The sequence below is a fragment of the Talpa occidentalis genome, unplaced genomic scaffold (genome assembly GCF_014898055.3).
Source record: "Talpa occidentalis isolate TD23 unplaced genomic scaffold, MPIMG_talOcc4v2.1 talOcc4.8, whole genome shotgun sequence".
Taxonomy (NCBI): Eukaryota; Metazoa; Chordata; class Mammalia; order Eulipotyphla; family Talpidae; genus Talpa; species Talpa occidentalis.
Window position 1 is genome coordinate 18,444,597 of NW_023605194.1, and position 19,485 is coordinate 18,464,081.

Here is a 19,485-nt window from a genome sequence, read left to right on the forward strand (position 1 = left end):
GCTGTCACATCTGGGCTTAGCACCAAGGGCTGCTGTGGTTGGTGCCATCTGCCCTGGAGAGGGGCTAGCAGCAGTCCCTCGAAGCGTATGCCTTCCGCAAACAGGATTTTGAAGGTTTGGGCCCGGGAGATGAGCCCGTCCTTGCCCTGGCTGTCAGTCCCAGAGGAGTTTGTCTCTTTCTCCCCTCATACTTTACATGACCAAACAACAGATTCTCCTTTGCCCTCATCTCTTTTAGCCCCAGCTGATTATTTTGAGGCTGACTTAATGTTGGCAAGAATGGACTAATTCCTTCCACACTTACCCAATGCTGGGATGACAGACCGGTTGCTGCTTTCGGTCAGGCCTGGCTGAATCCTACCTGGCCAGGGTTCCGGCCCGGGGCCTGGGCCACATCTGCTCAGGTGCATGACTGCAGGCCCAGGGGCAGGGAAAGGTGGCTGAGTCGTGTGTGGGCCCTGAAAACAGCTTCTTCCTGCCCTTTGCTCACTTTGATACAGGCCGCTCTGCTGTGACAGGTAGGATTAGGACATGCTGGGCCTTGAAGGACAAGGAAAGTTCAGAGAAGTAAGTGTTTCGGGAGGAGTGTTTGGTTCAGCTTCTATAGAAGAGCCTGGCTGGGCCAGAAGTTACATGCACTGTCTCAGTTAGCCCTTCATAGCCCTGTTCCTAGTTCCATTTTACAGATGAGGAAACTGAGGCTCAGGTCAAGGTCACTACACAAGGCCATGCATCTGGAGAACTGCTGAGCTGGGATTGGAGCCCACATATGCCCAGCTGAAAGGCAGATATCTTCTGAGATCTTCCTAACTCTCCCCCCCACACTCACACACACACATTTTTTTAATGTTTTAACTCCTTTGTGTAATACCAGTGCACATACTAGAAACAATGGGGAGGCAGGAATTCCAAGTTGGCCTGGGTAGAGACCTCAGTGGAGCTTGACTATCTGCCCCATGAGAGCAATGGTTGTCCTTCTGGTTCACTATTGGATGCCCAGTGCCTCTACCAGTGTTGCTACCCAATAGACACACAAACAATGTTTGTAAAATAAATAAATGAGGCTCACAAGCAGGGGCTGCAGCCACATTCTAAATGGCCTTGAATGCCATGCTTGGTCACTGATGTGCTGGTGTCTAAACAACACTTAGGGGCCTCCCTGGTGGCGCAGCGGTTGTGCGCTGGGCTGCGAAGCTGCCCACAGCCTCTGCAGCGTTGGTTCGATCCCTGGCTGCTCCCCGGCCACCAGAGGAGGGTCCCACATGGCGCGCAGACCTCTCCTGCCGCCTGCTGCTCCCCTCAGCAGTGTACTTCGGTCCTTCTGCCTGCTCTGCTCCCCGCTCTGACTCTGGTGAATTCTCTCACCCTCCCGCGCTTCTGACTGTACCCAGTGCTTGTATAAATAAATAAATATATCTTTAAAAAAAATAAACAACACTTAGGCTACCCAGCATAGCCCCCAGAGCAGAGGGTCCTGAGTTTTATCCGTTTACCATCATCATAATGACCCACCAAAGGCTTTTCTCACCCAACCCTGTGCCTCCTGACACTCCCACCCCACCCGACAAGGTGGCTGTGCTTCCTGGCTCTGCCTCTGCAGCCACATATCACATCTTTGGGCGTAAATCTCCAAATGGCAGTGGGCACAGGTTTTGTGGCAGTGATCTCCCTGCCTTTTAAGTTTTATTTTGGGACTTATTGAGACGGCTGGAAACCAAACCTCCAGAGATGTAAGGGTGGACATTGTGTTATCAAATGATCATTTTGACAACTTTGGTCTCAGATGAATCGAGGTATTGCTAGAAAGCTTGGTCAGGAGAGCCAGCCCTGAGACTCAGGTGATAGGTGCTTCCCAGGTCAGCTGCATTCCATCTGCACCAGTGCCTTACTCCCTTACTGATCACAGGTGGATTTTGCTCACAGAGCTGTTCTCTGCCTTAGGGGTTCCAGCTGCCGAAGCCTCCAGAGCCCCCTTCTGTTGAGGTGGAGTACTACACCATTGCCGAATTCCAGTCATGCATTTCGGACGGGATCAGCTTTCGGGGTGGACAGAAAGCAGAGGTGAGCCTTACAGCAGAGGGGCGAGGGTTTTAAGAACAACCACATTTCCCATTTATGTCTTGCTGGCAACATTCCTGAGAGGCAGGTAAAGGTGCAAAACAAGACACACAGATGAGAAAGTGCAGCATTGCCACACTCAGGACTAGAACCAGGATCACGTCTTTACTCAGTGCTGCCCTCATGGTCACAGTCCCCAAGAGTAGTGCAGAGACTTGAGGTGGGTCTGAAACTAAGAGCTTCCTTGGTCAAATGAGTTTGCAAGACAGTGAGTTAAACAAAATCCAACCATTTCTGTTTTAATTGTAGAACTTTTCAGAGACTATGATATAGGGGTGTCACTGCATATCTGAGAGGGGCCTAGAACAGGCCAGGCTTTCTCTCTTAGGGGCTCCTGAACACCAGGATTTGGCAGAATCTGCTAGAGGAAGCGCTGCTGTTGGGAGGATATAGCAGGTCCCAGAAGGTTCTGGAAGGTCCTTGGGACCAGGTCCTGGCCTCTCTCACCACATCACCTCTGGTATTTGATACAGTCACTTCTGACAGGCTCTAATGATTTCTGCAAAAAAAAGGAGTTAAGAGATCCTAGCATAAATGGCCGTGTCTTAGCATTTGTGAAATTCTACTTTGTAGCCAGAACTGAACATGGCATTTCAGGCACAGAGAAGATCTGTTACTGGTCATTTCTCTTGAGTAGTTTTGTGTAGTAATGGAGTTAAATCCCGTTAATACATATAAAACTGTCATAAGATCAGTTGCGTGTTCTGGGCTTATTGACAAGGTGATATCCCTAGTACAAATGTTTTCATTCACAGATCTGGAACCTGCAACCAAATTTCCATGAGCGGTCACTCTCTCAGCAGCGCTTGGGTTTCCAGAAGTGCCTACAAAGCTCATAATATAACATACTTTGGTTCTGCCTCAATTTGAGCTATAGGTACAGGAATGGGCAGGGCAAAGGATGGGATATAGGACTAAAGGAAGGAGAACAAACTCTTTCTTTTTTGCTGGGGGCTGCAAATGGCTGATCTCAGAGCTTGCCTTTGCCCTTCTCTATCCATTCTTCTTTCTGTGCCTCTCCTTCCCTGGAACCAGTGTTTTTATGCTTCCTGTACCCTATCACTTCCTCCACTGGTGTCCTACAATCCAAAACTCTCTCTCCTTTCATTCCGCAGTTCAAATTAACCCCAGCACAACCTTTAGCCAATCTCAAATAACAGTTGAGAATAAGAAGTTCCTTGAACTAGTTTATACTAACATGGAAATGACTGTAAGTCCCTCATCCTTCCCACAGGAAGTCACTCAACCCAAAGAAATCTCTTCAGCTAGTGGGGTTTCGATGGGATGCCATATGCAGTGAAGTAACCACGGGGCAGTAGGGGGATACCAGAGAGGTGCTCTCAAAGAGCTCTGGCCTCAGACCTCCTTGTACCTGCCCGTGCAACTCACCTACATCTCTCCGTTCTCTTCTGACCTAAGAGACCCTTTCAAGAGTCTCCAAGGGAAGGCCTAGCAATAATAGAGGTGGAAGGAGGTAGGAGTGGTGGAATAGCAGTTTTTAAATACATGTAGGTTGGTATCCTTAGGGACTAGGAACAATGTGTCTAAGTGCAGTGGCTAAGGAGCAGAAGCAGGGTCTGTAGAGGAGGCCAGTTCAACCAGGGTGTTGACAGACTTGGAGGATCAGGGGAGAGGGTCTGGGACAATAGGAACGTGTCCTCCCACCCCCCTACCACCAACTAGGAGATGATAGAGTCCTGGGTTTGAACTGACTAGCACTTCCTACATTGGGGCCTGGCTGTATACTCAGTGGCTCGGTTTGCTCATCTGTGAAATGGAGAGATTGTCCCCTAGAGCCAAAGAAGAAAGTCTAGCTGCACATAGAGCCCAGAGATCACCCCAACTCACCGGCCCGTCCTCCCCTTTCCCTAGGTTATCGATAAGAACTCAGGAGGCTGGTGGTACGTGCAGATCGGTGAGAAGGAGGGCTGGGCCCCTGCATCCTACATCGACAAGCGCAAGAAGCCCAACCTGAGCCGCCGAACGAGCACACTGACCCGGCCCAAGGTACCCCCACCGGCTCCCCCCAGCAAACCCAAGGAAGCTGAGGAGGTTCCAGCGGGTGCGAGTGAGGGCCAGGACTCCCCACTGAAACTCAAATATGAGGAGCCCGAGTATGACATCCCGGCCTTTGGCTTCGACTCGGAGCCAGAGCTGAGTGAGGAGCCGGCAGAGGACAGCGGCTCTGGGGACAGGCGGCCCTCCCAGCCCCGCAGGCCCTCGCCTGCCTCTTCGCTGCAGCGGGCCCACTTCAAGGTGGGTGGGTCTTCGGAGGACGTGGCCCTGGAAGAGGAGACCATCTACGAGAACGAGGGCTTCCGGCCATGTGCAGAGGATGCCCTGTCAGCCAGGCGCTCCTCCCGGGACAGTGACTCCCCCGGGGGCTCCCCACTGTCCCTTGCTAGGAAAAACTCCCCCAAATCAGGCTCCCCCAAATCTTCATCGCTCCTAAAGCTCAAGGCAGAGAAGAATGCCCAGGCGGAACTGGGGAAGAACCACTCCTCGGCCTCCTTTTCCTCATCCATCACCATCAACACCACCTGCTCCTCCTCCTCCTCTTCCTCCTCCTCCCTGTCCAAGAACAGTGCTGACCTGAAGCCCCGTTCTGCCTCGGACGCTGGCATCCGCGGCACTCCCAAGGTTGGGCTGAAAAAGGACACTGACCTGAAGGCCGGACTGACCTCCTGTGCCCGGGCCAAGCCTTCAGTCCGGCCCAAACCATTTCTGAACCGAGCAGAGTCGCAGAGTCAAGAGAAGATGGACATCAGCACTTTACGGCGCCAGCTGAGACCCACAGGCCAGCTCCGGGGCGGGCTCAAGGGCTCGAAGAGTGAGGATTCAGAGTTGCCCCCCCAGACGGCCTTTGAGAGTCAGAGTGAAGGGTCCAGGAGAGGCTCGGCCGACCTCATCACCCTCCCAGCCAACACACCCCCGTGTCCCACCAAGAAGGGGCGAGAAGGGCAGCCCACCTCCTACGTGACGTGCAGTGCCTACCAGAAGGTCCAGGACTCAGAGATCAGCTTCCCCGCGGGCGTGGAGGTGCAAGTGCTAGAGAAGCTAGAGAGCGGCTGGTGGTACGTGAGGTTTGGGGACCTGGAGGGCTGGGCCCCCTCCCACTATTTGGTGCTGGGTGAGAACGAGCAACCTGACGCCTCTGGCAAGGACGCCGTGACCGCCAAGAGCAAGCAAAATGAGGGCAAGTCCGACAGCCTGGAAAAAATTGAGAAGCGGGTGCAAGCGCTGAACACAGTCAACCAGAGCAAGAGGGCGACGCCGCCCATCCCCTCCAAGCCCCCCGGGGGCTTCGGCAAGGCCTCGGGTGCTGGCGCCGTGAAGATGAGGAATGGCGTGCGGCAGGTGGCGGTGAGGCCCCAGTCGGTGTTTGTGTCCCCGCCCCCCAAGGACAACAACCTGTCTTGTGCCCTGAGGAGGAACGAGTCGCTCACAGCCACAGACGGCCTCCGGGGTGTCCGCCGGAACTCCTCCTTCAGCACCGCGCGCTCCGCGGCCGCCGAGGCCAAGGGCCGCCTCCCCGAACGGGCCGCCAGCCAGGGCTCGGACGCGCCCCTGCAGCCCGCCCAGCGCAACGGCATCCCTGTGTCCCCGGTGCGCCCCAAGCCCATCGAGAAGTCCCAGTTCATCCACAACAACCTCAAAGATGTATATGTCTCGATCGCGGACTATGAGGGGGATGAGGAGACGGCGGGCTTCCAGGAGGGGGTGTCCATGGAGGTCCTGGAGAAGAACCCCAACGGCTGGTGGTACTGCCAGATCCTCGATGGGGTGAAGCCCTTTAAAGGCTGGGTGCCCTCCAACTACCTTGAGAAAAAGAACTAGCAGAGGGCGCGGGTCCTTCCAGCCTCCGTGTGGATGTGGTGAGAGAAGACAAAAGGGGAAGGGAAGGTGGGAGGGGGGTGGGGGGAGGCCAACCTTAAACCCTGCAGAATATGTACCCTCAGAGATGCCCCCCTCCAGTCTGTCCTCCAGGTGGAAGGTGGGCTCTGGAGGGGACACACGTCAAGCAGGGATGGGCAGGGGACCAGCGGCCCCATGTGCACTTTGATGACTTCGCATCCGGAGCCATTTGGGATAGACCATGTTGTGCCTGGGCCACAGATCCGGAGACGATGTGGCCATGGGGGCCCAGCCCAGTTTCCGCCACCGGTGTCTTGCCACCAGAGGTAGCCCTTGTATCACCCCGATCTGTATCTGGGAATGGTGCTTGTACCCCAGGAACTGCCTCGCCCACTGGGGTGGGTGCGCTGGAAGACAGGCAGCACCGACTCTGGGGCTGGGAGGCATCTCCTGTGAGCGCAGCCTGTCCCTGGGCCAGGCCACTGTCTATGCTGTTAGTTGACGTAAAAGCAGTTCTGCAAGTGCAGCAAGGACCCCTTTCTTAGCTATCCCCACCCCTGACCTTGGGAGAACCTGCCCTGCCCTGTAGAGGGCCACCAGCCCCAGAGTTTGCCAAGGGTAGCAGCAAAGCCATTGGTCTCTTCAGTCTGCACAGACTTTATTTTGGATATTTCTGGGGAGCGGAGGTTCTTTCCTTTGCATGTTTTCGAAGAGGTTTATTGATTTGGGGTGTCTGTTGAGCCTTCGGTTTCGGTGTTATTTTAGGAGTCGATTGGGGGCCTAAGGGCGGTCAGCCTCACGGGAGGGGATTGGTCGAGGGCGGGGCTCTTCTGTCCTGCCCTGGCGGGGAGGTGGTTTGTCTTACGTTTCACAATCTTCCTTTCCACAAGTCAAAGTCGTTTCATTTGGTTCCCACGGTGCAGGCAGCAGCAAGTGCGGTGCTTGCCGGAGGGGTAAGGGGCTGGGGAAGCCCCAGATCCCATAGGGGGCAAAGCACAGACACTGCTCTGATTCTTGCCCAGCCTCGGTGGGCACACCTCTCCCCAGGAGGGAGGAGGGTTTGTTCAGGAGAAGAGAACACTCCCTGCTGCTGGTTGACGGCCTTCTGCGTTCAGTTCTCCCGCCTGGGCAGGATCGCAAAGCTTACATGTGAACTGTGGAAAAGCAACCAATGCCCCTACCCTAGGCTCAGGGGACCCCAACTGGGCCCCCCAGGGCCAGACTGGAGCAAACACCACCAGCCACCCCCCTGGCCTACAGGCGATGCCACAGGTGCCCAAAGAGATGGAGGACCCCCGAGCCAGGAGCCGACCTGGTCTTCCAGAGGGGCGGTGCCCCTGCAAAGAGAAGCAAAAGAATAAAGTCCCTGTCAACTTTGGGTTGTGTCTTTCAATCGTTGAGATTTCAGAGGGGACCCTCTAAAAGCCGAAGGGGCTTCGCCAAGGACTCACCCTTTGCTGGGAGTGGATTTCCACACGTGCCTTTGATTTCAGAGAGACGAGCTTCACAGCCATGGATTCAGCTTCCAGAATACTGGACTAAGGCTTGGTGTTCTCCACAAAGGAGGAAAGGTCTTCCCCCACCCCGCTGCCCATCCGGGCAGTATATTCTGCCTGAAGATCAGCCCGGGACCCAGCATCTTGGTGCCTTCAATACCCCCACACCCCAAGGCCTTGCGCGGCCACCTCCCCCTGCCCTGGCCCCTCCCATACACTGAAGACTGGCAGCTACAGCAAACTGCTCGAGTTCTTTGTCGAAGGGTGGGCCATGGCGAGATCATTTTGTTTCCTTTTGTTTTGTTTGTCAGTTTGTTTAACATTGAAATTAGTTATTTTCTTCTGCTGGACAGTATTAAATAGAGCAGGATGTTGAGTTAATCTGCTAGATTGCAGTACTAATGGTAGTGGTTTAGTGTCTTCATAGTATTATTATTTGGACTTATTTGAACAATAATGATAAAGAAGTGGTTCATTATTTTTTAATTAATGCACTTTAATAAGTAGAATGGAAAGAAACCCAGAGAGCAAAGTGCATTACTTAAAGATGCAGTATATACTTTTCTCATTTTTAAACAGCACATATTTATTAAAAGAAAAAAAAGTAATTTATGATTATTTAAAATAAAATTTAAAAGTAGAGTGACTGTCGGGTTAAAGGACCTTCCACGTAGCTATCTTCCAGGGGGAAGGCCCCAGCGGCCTCACTCCTCATATGTCTGCACTGAGCCAGTTCAATCAGTCAAGTGCCAGCCAGGCCAGGAAGGAGTGCAGGACACAGCTGCCATGCGCAGAGCATCTCAGTTGGACTGGACCACACTGCTCCCCAGAGCCTGCCTTTCCCTCCCCTTCCTCACTGTCTGCACTGCCCCCTGGGGCTCTCCACCACCCCCAAGGCCCCTGTTCTCCCAGTTCCCCCCGTGCTCTGAGTGGTAGTCATTAAACATGACCTTGAAGGTCGTTGCTCTCGTCCTATTATTGCCAGCCCAAAGACAGACAATTCCTCTCCCCAAGGCGCATAGCTAGTTAGCAGCAGGGCTCCCCACTGCAGCAGTCCTTGCGCTCCCCCCACCCACAGCGTGGTTTAGTGTGCGGTCCTCGTGTTTACATTGTGACATCCAGCCCTCGGGATGGCTGGGAGTTGCTCAGGCATCCAGGAGAAGTGGGAACTGCTACCACCTGGTGACGGCATGTAGATTTGGGCAGTGAACAGGGATTGCCAGGCCCCATCTTTACACCTCACCCCTCACATCGCCCCCTAACTCACAGTACGGCACAAGCCCAAAGAGAATAGTAATACTTGAAGCAAGAAGGGTGCATGCCAGTCCCTCTCAGTCATGGCCAGCGAGTGCCAGGCCTTGTGCCTCTGGACTCCTAGCTCTACCCGGGGCAGGAGGCCTTTCCCTAGAGCTACTGAGCTGCTTTGTGATGTTGGAGAGCACTGCCGGCAGCAGTGGAGCGGGCAGGGGGCCTGTAGCTCTGACCCATCTGGAGGAAAACCAGATCGGACTAAAAATGGAAAAATAAAAATGAAATCTCAGCAGTGTCCAAACCTAGTTTTCCATTACTTGTGATTGAAAATGTGAAATGACATCGTATTGCTGTATACTGCAACTTTAATCATAATGAGCCCTTCTGAGGTCATTATTGAGGTTTATATAATGCCCGAAGATGCATCGTTTGGTGCTTTTTTCTTTCAGTTTAAACTTTTTTCTTGTGTTTCAAGGGGGAAAATGTCTTCATCTCTCTCCCACTTTACAACAGGCCTGGCTGGGCTCCCTGGCCCTCCATGCTGTTCCCACTAGGCCAAAGGGCCGTGGGGGTAGCAAGAGGACGCTGGAAGGGTAGCCTGAGCAGCAGGTGTGCCTCCTGCCCCTCAGGGTTTTCCCCTCTGGGGGCTGTAGCCAGGCTCTCTCCAGAGCGCTCTGTCCCATCCACCCCTACCTGGCCCCAAAGGCTTTACTTTCTTCCTCGGTTCTGTCATGACGAAGGCATTATATAGAATCGTTTAATCACTTTCAGATGTTAGAGCAGCATATTTTACTGGCATTTATATCCATCGCTTTCCTCAGCAAGGCATGTTACTACTTTTATCATCTAAGGAGAAAATACAAGGGAATTTCGGTCAAGCATTATTTTCATATTACTAGTATTTGCAGAGTAGGCGTAGAACTATTTAAGTTTAGACCTTGGTTTGGTAGTTTGTTTTGTTTTTAAGGAAAAAAAAACAGATAAAGTAACCCCTATTTTTTTTCTGTTTTTGTATTTAATATATTATTTCTTTAAGGTTACTCACTTCTCCCACCTTCTCCAAATACTTTGCATTCTCAATAGAAAATGAAAACAATCTGAGAGACAGGAAAAGTGCAATATTATCAAGAGGGATGCCAAGGCTTGTTGGGACAGTGGTGGGAGGCCCAGGGGCACGGTCAGCCGAGGGGGAGGGAGGAGGCGGGGCTCCTGGGTAGTAACTGGGCGTCAGGCAAGTGGCCTGGTAGGTAATGATCTCTAGCCCCGCTTCTCTCCCCCTCTCCTGCCCTGGCAAGGTAGCAGGGGTCCCCTCCAGAGGGTAGCCCCTTTTCCTACTGGGTCTCATCTACCCAGAAGAAAGGGATTCAGGGAAACGGCCTGGGGTTCTTGCCCTTAGAACAGAGCAAGGGTACCCAAGAACCCTTCCTGGTCTTCATTCCCGCTGTTTTTCAGCCAGCTGCACAGAAAGACCTGCCTAAAAGTCACTCCCGGCAGCCCCCTCTCACCCCAGTCTGCTGATGTTTGGGCCATGATCCTTTTGATGTATGTCTGAGTCTATCTAAAACTATGTAACCTCAGTTCAGTTTATGGGCTGGAACCCTAGATGTAACCAAATCCTTTTTAGGGGATGTGGGTGCCTACATACCCCAGTCAGACATTGATTCCCCCAAGCCTGCAGCTAGCCTGGTGCTGTGCCCCGGCCACCCATTCATCTCAATGACTTCAGCCTGAGGAGTGAGCCCTGCCTCTGCGCAGCACCCCCAAACAGTCCCAGAGGGTCTCAGAAAAGTTTGAGAGATCCATTCAGGTCTCTGCAGACAGAACTTCCCAGCGTAGGTACCAAGCCACTCTCCTCCTAACCAGCGCTAGCAGGGAAAGCAGCAGGCCGGGAAGTCTGGGCCTGAGCCCTTGGAGCTTAGTCCCTTCTGCTTCAGTACTGTATGCCTGCTGCTCTGACCCCTCGGCTGGTGAATTTGTGGAGAGATGGAGCTGTGTGCCAGAGTGAGACTGGCCTGTGGGGAGAAGTCTAGGAGTTGGGGGGTGTCTTTCCTTGAAGAGTACACACCTATATGGCCAAACTTTGAGAATCTCCGTGCAGCACTTCTCTGGAAAGAATCATCCACATCGCTAAAAAAATTGATTCCCTCGCTTTTTTGAGGGCTGTGTGTTGTTAAGTGTGTATGTGTGTATGTGTGTGTGTTTGTGTGTGTGTGTGTGCACTCTTGCATACACACATGTACGTGTGAGTTGGTGATTTCCCACTTGAACGAAATAACATGGGGTTAGAGAAAAAAATACTGGGCAAGCTGTCTCCATTGAACAAGTCCTTGGCATTGGGCAGGCCCCACGGGACTGGCAGCTTCTGGCAGCAAGTATGTGTTATTCACACACATGATTCTGGCTGGAGAGTGCAATGTGTTTGGTTTGGTAATTATTTTTGTTAAGTATTTAGTTTGAAACTTCACACTGGCATTAACAGATCTAGCAGCAGCAGCCTAGGCCATCATCCTGGCTCCAAAATGAAGATGCAAAAGAGATGCCACTGGGTCTAGAAGCGCTGTGGTTAACCTGGGTCACCCCTGCAGAGGTGCTAGCTAGCAGGCAGGCTCCCACCATTCCCATGCATGTGGACACTGGGAGTCCTCCCAGAATAAAGCTGCTGGCCCTTGGTGGTGTGTTTCTGGGCCAGGTCAGGAGCACTGGTTCACGGTGAGCTCAGCAGACCTGCATATGCATCTGCATCACCGCCTGGGTCTAGACTACAACCCCAGTGAGCACCTCATGGGAATAGTGTAGCGGGCTCCCCTTCAATCTGACTGAGCTTTTTGCCTGTATCATGATCCATTTGGGGGCAGCCTCATGCCTCAGTGATTCTCAAGTTCTGTGAATAAAGCCAGTGACAGAAAAGGGGTCAGTGACCTATAGCCTCATTTCAGAAAAAAATAGTTCCACTGATTTTAGCTTCCCTTCTGTTTTGTCCTACCTGGGAGGTGATTACCACACAATCCCTCTTCCCCAATCCTATCTTTTTAATCTTGAGTTTGCACTTGACCTTGACAATCAGTGACAGTCAACCCCTACTCCCATTCCAGTCCTAGAACTTAGTGGCCTTAAAAAATGGGCCCCTGTGCTGAAGGACCTGCCTTCCTCCCCGTTCCATCCTGGCTCATGGACCCAGGAGGCGAGAGAGAGAGAATTGGTTTCAAGCAAAAGGACAGATTGAGCATGTTGGAGGTGAGTGAGAAGCACGTTGGTGAGCTGAGCGTGTGCATGTTTGGGGTGGCTGGGGCCTACCAGCCCTTTCCTGGGAAGGAGGCTTCCAGAAGAAGATGTCTTGTAGGCAGAAAAGAAAAAGGTAGAAGTCTAAGAGAGGGTGTAGAGTCTGGCATTTGTCTTTACTAGAAAGAAGGAGAAGTAAATTTTGTTTCAGAAGAGAGTTGAGGAGGGAATGTATTGATTCAACACCAAGGGTCTAGCCAGAGCAGGTTGGAAAAGCCCCAAGATTAGGCCAGCAAAGAAGTGGGCCCAAGGAAACAGCTACTTGCTGGGTCACAAGCAGGGTCCCCTGCAGGTTTGTAATAAATGATCACAGACTTAGTGGGAAGGGGAGGTTGCCAGCAACAAACCAATCTTTGAGTTTAAGGCCTTCGTTCCAGAACACTCACCATCTCCCAGGTTTTGCCCACTCCCCTTTGTCCAACCCAGACCTAGCCTCTCAGGTTGCCTGACTCAGTTAGAGCCCACTGCACAACAGGCCATGCGGTAGAGACCCCGGATGCCCAAATTGACCCCAGGGTCCAGACCCCATGGAAGGAAGAGCCCTGAGAGGAAGGCCATCTCTTAACTGTTGGCACCACTGGAGAACTGTTGTTCTCCAGTGGTACCTGCAGGGGCTGTTTACTAAGCCTGCCTCGCCAGCATGAGTCAGGTGGCTAGGTACAGTGCACTCGTAAGTGGACAGGCCCCTTCATTTGTAGTGACTGTCACCAAGAATCTTAAGTGTTTTAGTCCCCCCAAAAAAGAAGGGTAAACAGAAGCCACCATTCTTTAATCTGCAACAGGTTTTCTTTAAACCCAGGACACGGGGTGAGGAAGGGATTTACTGAGGGGTCTGCAGGAAAGTGACTTCCGAGGGTGGCAGATGTGAATGGCAGGCCCTGGGGAGTGGGTACATGGACTTCGTGGTGAACGCAAACTGCTGGATATCTTGTGAGGCTCCAGACGGCTGGGGAATTCCTCATGGTGTCCACTCAGCTCCTCCCAGCTCCTGGTAGGCTCTGTGGGGCCAGAAGGAGGTTGCTCCCTCTCCCCTGTCAGCAGAACAACTAAAGAAAAGGACATTGAATTTAGGATGGTCAATTGACTGCTAAAAATTTTCCAATGGTGGTGCTAAACTATTTTCATGTTTTTAGCATTTTTAATAGTGGGTTTTTCTTTTTAATGTTCTCATCACAAATGCAGTGTCCATGGGGGAGGGACCCAGCTCCTTGGCCTGCCACTTTCCAGGTGTCCTTTATCACTTTGACGGGACTCGTTGGTCTGCAGAAAAAGCTCTGTTTTGGCATGCTTCTAGACTGTAAGATTTGGGTTTTGTTTTGTATTTTATGTTTACATGCATCTTGTATTTCCTTGAGAACTAAATAAAGTTTTTGGCCTTTTTAACGGAACAGAATCATCTCTTAATTCTCCCTGCCACCAGAAAACCCATCCAGCTCAATTGCAAAAGCCACATTATCCTGAACGCAGGCCAAACTGCAGAATGAGGGTGTGGGTACAGGTAAGTTCCCAGCTCTATTGGTGAGAATGGTGCTCAGGCTCCTCCCCCCACCCCGCCCCCCTGAGAGAGAGAGAGGGGCACTTTGGGAGATGTGGCCAAGGCTTTGAATGATGCAGATCTTGAGGCCAGATGGCCCTTCCCTATTCAGCTGGACTCTGGTAAGCAGGGCTGGAAGGGCCCGGTGTAACAAGCAGCCCCTACCTGTTCAAGGCAGAGGCTAGGCAGCCAGAGCATCATCCAGGAGAGGGGGATGGCACTCACCGCCCCCTACACCCCACCCCCAGTGCCTCCGAGGCCTGACCTGCCAGAGGAACATGAATCCCGCATTGTGCCTATGCCCCTCGCCCACTGCAGCTTCTGTAGCCAGCCAGATGTATACGGCACATCTATAGATTTCTCTAAAGGTCTCTGTCCAGAGGCTTCCCATTTCTGCCCAGCCGTGCCACCCACTTGGCATAGACTTCTCCTCCTAATCAGGAGCAGGGGTTTGAACCTGGGGCAAGGGATGCCGAGGCCGGTTCTGGGTTGCTCGGCACAGCCCTCGAAAACCGGAGCAGAGGGCCTGCCATCTCCCGACTAGCCGCTAGGTGGCGCTGCGACTCCACAGGGTTTTTGCAGGCCCGGTTGCAATCCCTGCGGTTCAACCTGGGGGGTGGACGCCGCCCCACGGGCGCCAGCTGCCCCAGGCCCAGCCAACGCGGCTCCTCACAGTTCTGGGAGCAGAGGCCATCAAAGGGCAGTGGCTTCGCCGTTTCATTGAAACAAGGTTCACCTGGCACTTCAGCCCCTGTTGTCCAAGTCCCAAGTCCCGTTCCAGCCCCTCCACTTGATTCAGGGCGGCTTCCCTGAGCGTTGACTCCTCTCCTCTCCAGGACACCCGGCCCTCCACCGCCACCACGCCCCCGGCACACACGCACAGGCTGCAGAAGCACGCCCGCAAGCTGGCCCGCCCGCGCCAGCCGCCGCACAGCACAGCACAGCACAGCCCTCAGGCCGGTACGAATCACCTTTATTCACAATCACAGCGACCCGAGTTCACAAAGGAGGCAGCAGCTGCCCCCACACTAACAGAGACACAATGGACATATGGCTTCCGTTCCCGGCCCGCAAGCCACACAGCCCCAAAGAAATGAAGAGCTTGCTTTGTCTCTGAGATGGGGCCTCTCACTGATCGGGGGCACCACCCGCCAAATCACCCACTCCCACAGAACAGGACTCCAGGGTCAGTGACTGGGGAGCAGAGACCCAGAGTGGGATCGTGACTCCCCAAAGGCCCACTGCGAGGCGAGCACAAACAGGCTCAGCCTGGTGCGCTCCCACCATGCCACCCCCAGCAGTCCCTCAACAACGAACTCGAACTCCGAGAATCACCCGGAAAGTCCTCCTCCCCAACAATCCCTTTACAGAGGTGGCAGCTGAGGCTCAGAGGGACGATGACCCGGCACAGGCCACACCACTGGTCAGGGGCCAGGTCCAGAATCCCCTGCTCTGTTGGTCACAGAGGGTCTCTGGTGGAAATACAAAAGCCATCTGAGGAGCAGAGGGCTGGACATTTGGGGATTGGAGGACACTGGACCAAGACTCAGAGCCGCCCCAGCCCACACCAATCAGGACAGGGTTTAGGGCTAAGGTGACTATGGCCTAAGAGCAGGTAAGGGACCCCTCACCTAAGAACCAGGATGAAGCACCCAGTTCCTTCCCTTCCATCTTTCCCGGTGGTCAAGTACCTTCTCTGCCTCTGAGACGGGACTCCCGACAGAACAGGGGCTACCACCTGCCCGATTTCATCCCGCTCCCACAGGAGGAGACTCTGGGAGGTGGTAGACTCTTTCCTGAGAACAGATTCCCCCAGCCCTAGTTCCCTGATCAAAGCTGGGCTCCCCCCTTCAGCCTTCCCAGAACTGACTGTCCTCAGGGAAGGGGGATCTCCACAACCTCCTGAAGTGCTTGCGTCAACAATGATCACCCAGCTCCGGCCTGCCACAGAGGGCACTCTGGCTCCCGGGGAGCCACCAGCCCAGGGCATTATGGACGCCTGGCCTGCTTTCTTATAAAATGGACATACTTTACCAGGAGGCCCTTCAATCCAGCCCCTTTTTATGGAGTTCCAGTTCATGGTAAGCAGAGCTATGGGCCTTGGCTGGAGTCTGAGGAGATTCTGAGTGATAACTATCTTGGTTGCCTGCTCTCATGCCCGCATATAAGGGCAACATTTCTAGGGGCCCAGAGGATAGGAACTCACCCACACAAATACAGAAAACAAACAGAAACTCCAAATAAATAAATAAATTAAGGGGAAAGGCTGGTCTTCCCGCAGGGGGCCTCTCCACCGCTCAGAGCCCTGGCCTCTCCTGGGCACGCCGCAGGCGCTGAGCATCGCCAAGCCCAGGACAGCACTGAGATGTGGGAGACAGTCACAGGAGTAGATGCAAGCCTGTTTTGAGACCCTGACAAGAGACGGACCCTGCTCTCCGACCACATGGGGACAAGCTGCCCACACTCGGCCTGGGCAGCAGCATTCAGTGAGATGATTGGAGCAAAAGGCGGTACCAGGAAGGAAGCCTCTTCTTCACAGGCAGGGCAGAGGCCCAGGGACCCAGAACCCCAAGCCGTCTGCAGCCCATCTGTCCACTCGTCCTGGGTGAGCAGGAGAGGGCCAGGGCATGGAGGCTGCTGCAGCGGGGCCGGGTGAGAGGCATCCACTGGTCTTCTGGCCCCTGGCTCCCATGTCCGAGGGGCAGGGAGGGGAGGAAGGGTAAGGTAGGTACAGGTCAGAATAAGGAGCTGCCTGCCCAGGGCAGCTGTGGAGCAGGTTGTGCGCTGCTCACGGGCAGTTGGCTGAGGGAGCAAGTGGAGGCCAAAGTCCCTTCTAAAGTCTACTAGCCAAGTCACTAGTCCTGGCTCAAGGTCATGTCTGCCCAGAGCAAGGGACACGTTTTCTAATTCTCACAAAGGTGCTACATGGGCGACAGGGGCCTCCTAGAAATCTGCCCAAGATGGGGAAGCATCAGGACAGGCCGAGACCCCAACCTGGCTCCTCGGCATGCAGGGGAAAGCTGGGTGCAAAGAAGACAGGGAGAATGTGAACAACTCCCCTCCCCTCTGCCAGGCAATTTGCTTCTGCCCCCCACCTCCCTGCCTGCTCCCCCAAACCGTCAGGGGCCACAGTTTCCCATGTTTAATGGAGAAGGGAAAAGTTTCCAAAACGAGGAAGAAGAGAAGGGGCCCTGTTGGCTTGTCCCTGGGCTAAAGTCTGAAGAGGTGCATGTCGGGTAGGCGCCGCGGCGGGCTAGGAGCTGCGGTAGGTCTTGATGATGTCCTTGATGGGGCGGCGGCAGATGGGGCAGCAGGCGTGGAGAGCCTTCTTGAGGCGGAGGCCGCAGGCATAGCAGAGGCACATGTGGCCACATGTGTAGATGACCGTGTCCACCGCGTGCTCATAGCAAATGGTGCACTCGTCGCTCCACTGGCCCGTGCCTGGGGTCACTGGCGACTCGGGCAGGCTCACAGGTGAGTTGGGGGCTGTCCCTGGGGGCGAGGGACACCAGTCAGGGGTGACAGGACCCAGCCCAATCCAGCCCTGCATTCCAGGAAAGAGAACCCCGGGGCCTCCTACCCTCCACCCATTTATCAGGATCCGCCTTTTATTACCCTGGCAACCCAGCTTTCTGGGCATGGGAAAGAAGAGGCTGGGAAGTGCCACTATGGCCCCTCAGCTCCCAGATCAGGGGCCAAGGTGTCCATGTGGCTATGAGGAGGCCCCAAATCTGTTAAAGGCAGGTCCCAACTAAGCTATTCTTTGGTGTTCCCTGGAGAAAACTGCCCAGCCAAGGGACAAGACAGGCTGCACCCAGAAATCACTCCCTTGTGGGCGGCGGCCACTGAGCCTGTCTCCGTCCCCTCTGGCGTCCCAGTGCTAATACAGAGGCGATCTCCTGCCTCTGGCAGGGAGGGGGGCAGCCCGGCACAGCCGTGGCCCTGCAGGGCCAGCTTACTCACCGCCGGCAGAGCCGCCCAGAGGGCCAGAGCTGCACGTGCTGAGCAAAGGGTCGGAGAGGCGACTGCCCAGGGCACTGGGCGAGGTTGGTGTGGAGGCAGGGGAGCAGGGGAGCGAGGGGATGCCCCGCTCTGCCGAGATGGTGGAACCTGCGGACGGGAAGGGAAGGACACCCTAGCCACTCAGGTCCACTGAGAGAAAGTCTCCGCCTCTCTGCCCCTCCCGGAGAGAAAGCGGGCGGCACAGCTGAGTGTGCAGCCAACCAGCGGGCTCTGGGCAGGATTCCGCTGGCTGGCCCAGCCCCCTGCCCCCTGCTCTGCTCCCACCTGCACACCAGAGGGCCTCTGCATGCTCTGCTGTGCTTACGTCAGTCGTCTCCGAGCAAGCCCCTTGCCTAGAATCCCTCCACCTGCAAGATTTCCTGTGCCAGAGAATAAAGTCACCCTCACCCTTTAAGCCCTACCCTCACCCTCCGGCTCAGAGCCTGCACCCTTCCTCTCTGACCTCAGATGTCACCCACCTTCTCTGCTGCTCTGCCACCTTGGAAAGCCCGGTTCCGCTCCCGCTCTTGTTCTGGTCCTGCCTTCTTTCCCTCCCTGCTTCCCGCCCTTGCTCCTTCCCCTCTTCCGCTCCTCACTTTCCTCTTGCCAGGCTCCTTGCTCCCTTCCTCCCTCCATCCCTCTCTCCCTCTTTAAATCCTTGCCGAGGACCTACCAGGTACTGGGTGCTGTGTATCCAGAAACTGGAAACCAGACTGGCAGAGTCCTGCCCCCAGTGAGCTAACTGCTGGCGGAAGCTTCTTGAGGCTGTCCTCAAAAGCCCTCCTCTGGGCAGCCGGGACTCCCCACCACCGCATTATCGAGCACTGACCCGCCACACCCCACATACACAGGACTAAACCACCACAGAGCCTGGAGTATTATCTGTTCTCTGCCAAGGAATCCAGCCGTTGCTCCAGTTAAACCACGAGCTTCCTGAGCAGGAAATCTTATTTACCTTTGACTCTCCCACAGGACCTAACATAATGCCCTACACCTCAGTAGCTGTTCAATGCGATCTTTTTTATTAGTACTTCTTAGTTCAAATTCATTTAATAGTCTTACTACTTCTAAGAATATTCATCACGTGTCCACAGGGTTTCCTTATTTTTGTTAATAGTTTAAATTATCAGCTCCGTCTTTCAGAAATGCACACCTCCTATTTGCTTTTCTTACCTTATTACACTGGCTAGCCTTCTCAGAACATTGTTCGAAGGCTTCACTACCCTATTCCTGACTAATGAGAATGTTTCTGGTATTTCACCACTAAGTATGAAATTGGCTGTAGTTTTGGAATGAAGGCACTATCCTTCCAGTCTTAGTTCACTTAAGCCTTCAACAATGCAAAGCATTTCTCTGTAAGGTAAATAATTACCTTTCTACACTGTCACTCATTTGTTTTTGCTTTGGAGTGCGTCGGGATCCCCTAATACCAATTTGCTAGTTGAGATGCCCAAGTCGGAACAGCTCAGGAATACTTTGTTTAGATATACTGTTTGATTATTCTTCAATGCCCACCTTGGCCCACTTGCCTCTTGAAACATTTAAATCCTGATTTTTTTTTTTTTAAAGCATCTCCTTTGCTTTGGGCAACCAAAGTTTCTGTAAGCCTAGTAAGCCTCTCCAGGCAACAGAAGTCTTGTTGGAAAGCTACTCATCTATTATTAGATGGTGCTGGGGCAAGAGTGTACCTTGCTGTTATGTAATCTCCTTCATATGAGGAGCAGTGTCCCCTCGTGAGTGTAGCCAAATATCTTTTAACCTCAGCCTGAGTTTTTTTTCTGATTTCTTTTTACTCCAACCTGAATCTTCACTCCGACTTCCTTCCTTCTCAATATATTTTTATCCAGCCTGATTTCTTCTCAATCCATCCTGACATCTTTCCTCAATTCTAACTTTCTAGCACCCCAGTCTTCTTTCTCTTCATTCCTTTTGTAATTCATTCTTCACTCC

At 53.6% G+C, this 19,485-nt stretch overlaps 2 protein-coding genes across 5 annotated transcripts in view; one reads left to right on the forward strand and one right to left on the reverse strand.

Moving 5' to 3' along the window:
* Positions 1 to 13,466, forward strand: part of SH3PXD2A (SH3 and PX domains 2A) — a 210,767-nt gene extending 197,301 nt beyond the window's left edge. For 2 of the 4 annotated variants that reach the window (XM_037497578.2, XM_037497573.2), the window contains 2 exons: positions 1,942 to 2,061; positions 3,991 to 13,466. In XM_037497578.2, the coding sequence (XP_037353475.1) occupies positions 1,942 to 2,061; positions 3,991 to 5,955 (2,085 nt within the window). In that variant the 3' untranslated portion in view covers positions 5,956 to 13,466. The remainder of the gene's footprint in view (positions 1 to 1,941; positions 2,062 to 3,990) is intronic. The other 2 variants (XM_054690130.1, XM_054690129.1) reach the window with 1 other exon arrangement.
* Positions 13,467 to 14,495: 1,029 nt separating this feature from the next.
* Positions 14,496 to 19,485, reverse strand: part of NEURL1 (neuralized E3 ubiquitin protein ligase 1) — a 58,231-nt gene continuing 53,241 nt past the window's right edge. The window contains exons 5-6 of the mRNA XM_037496443.2: positions 17,497 to 17,643; positions 14,496 to 17,025 (exon numbers count right to left, since the gene is read on the reverse strand). Coding sequence (XP_037352340.1) covers positions 16,787 to 17,025; positions 17,497 to 17,643 — 386 coding nt within the window. The 3' untranslated portion in view covers positions 14,496 to 16,786. The remainder of the gene's footprint in view (positions 17,026 to 17,496; positions 17,644 to 19,485) is intronic.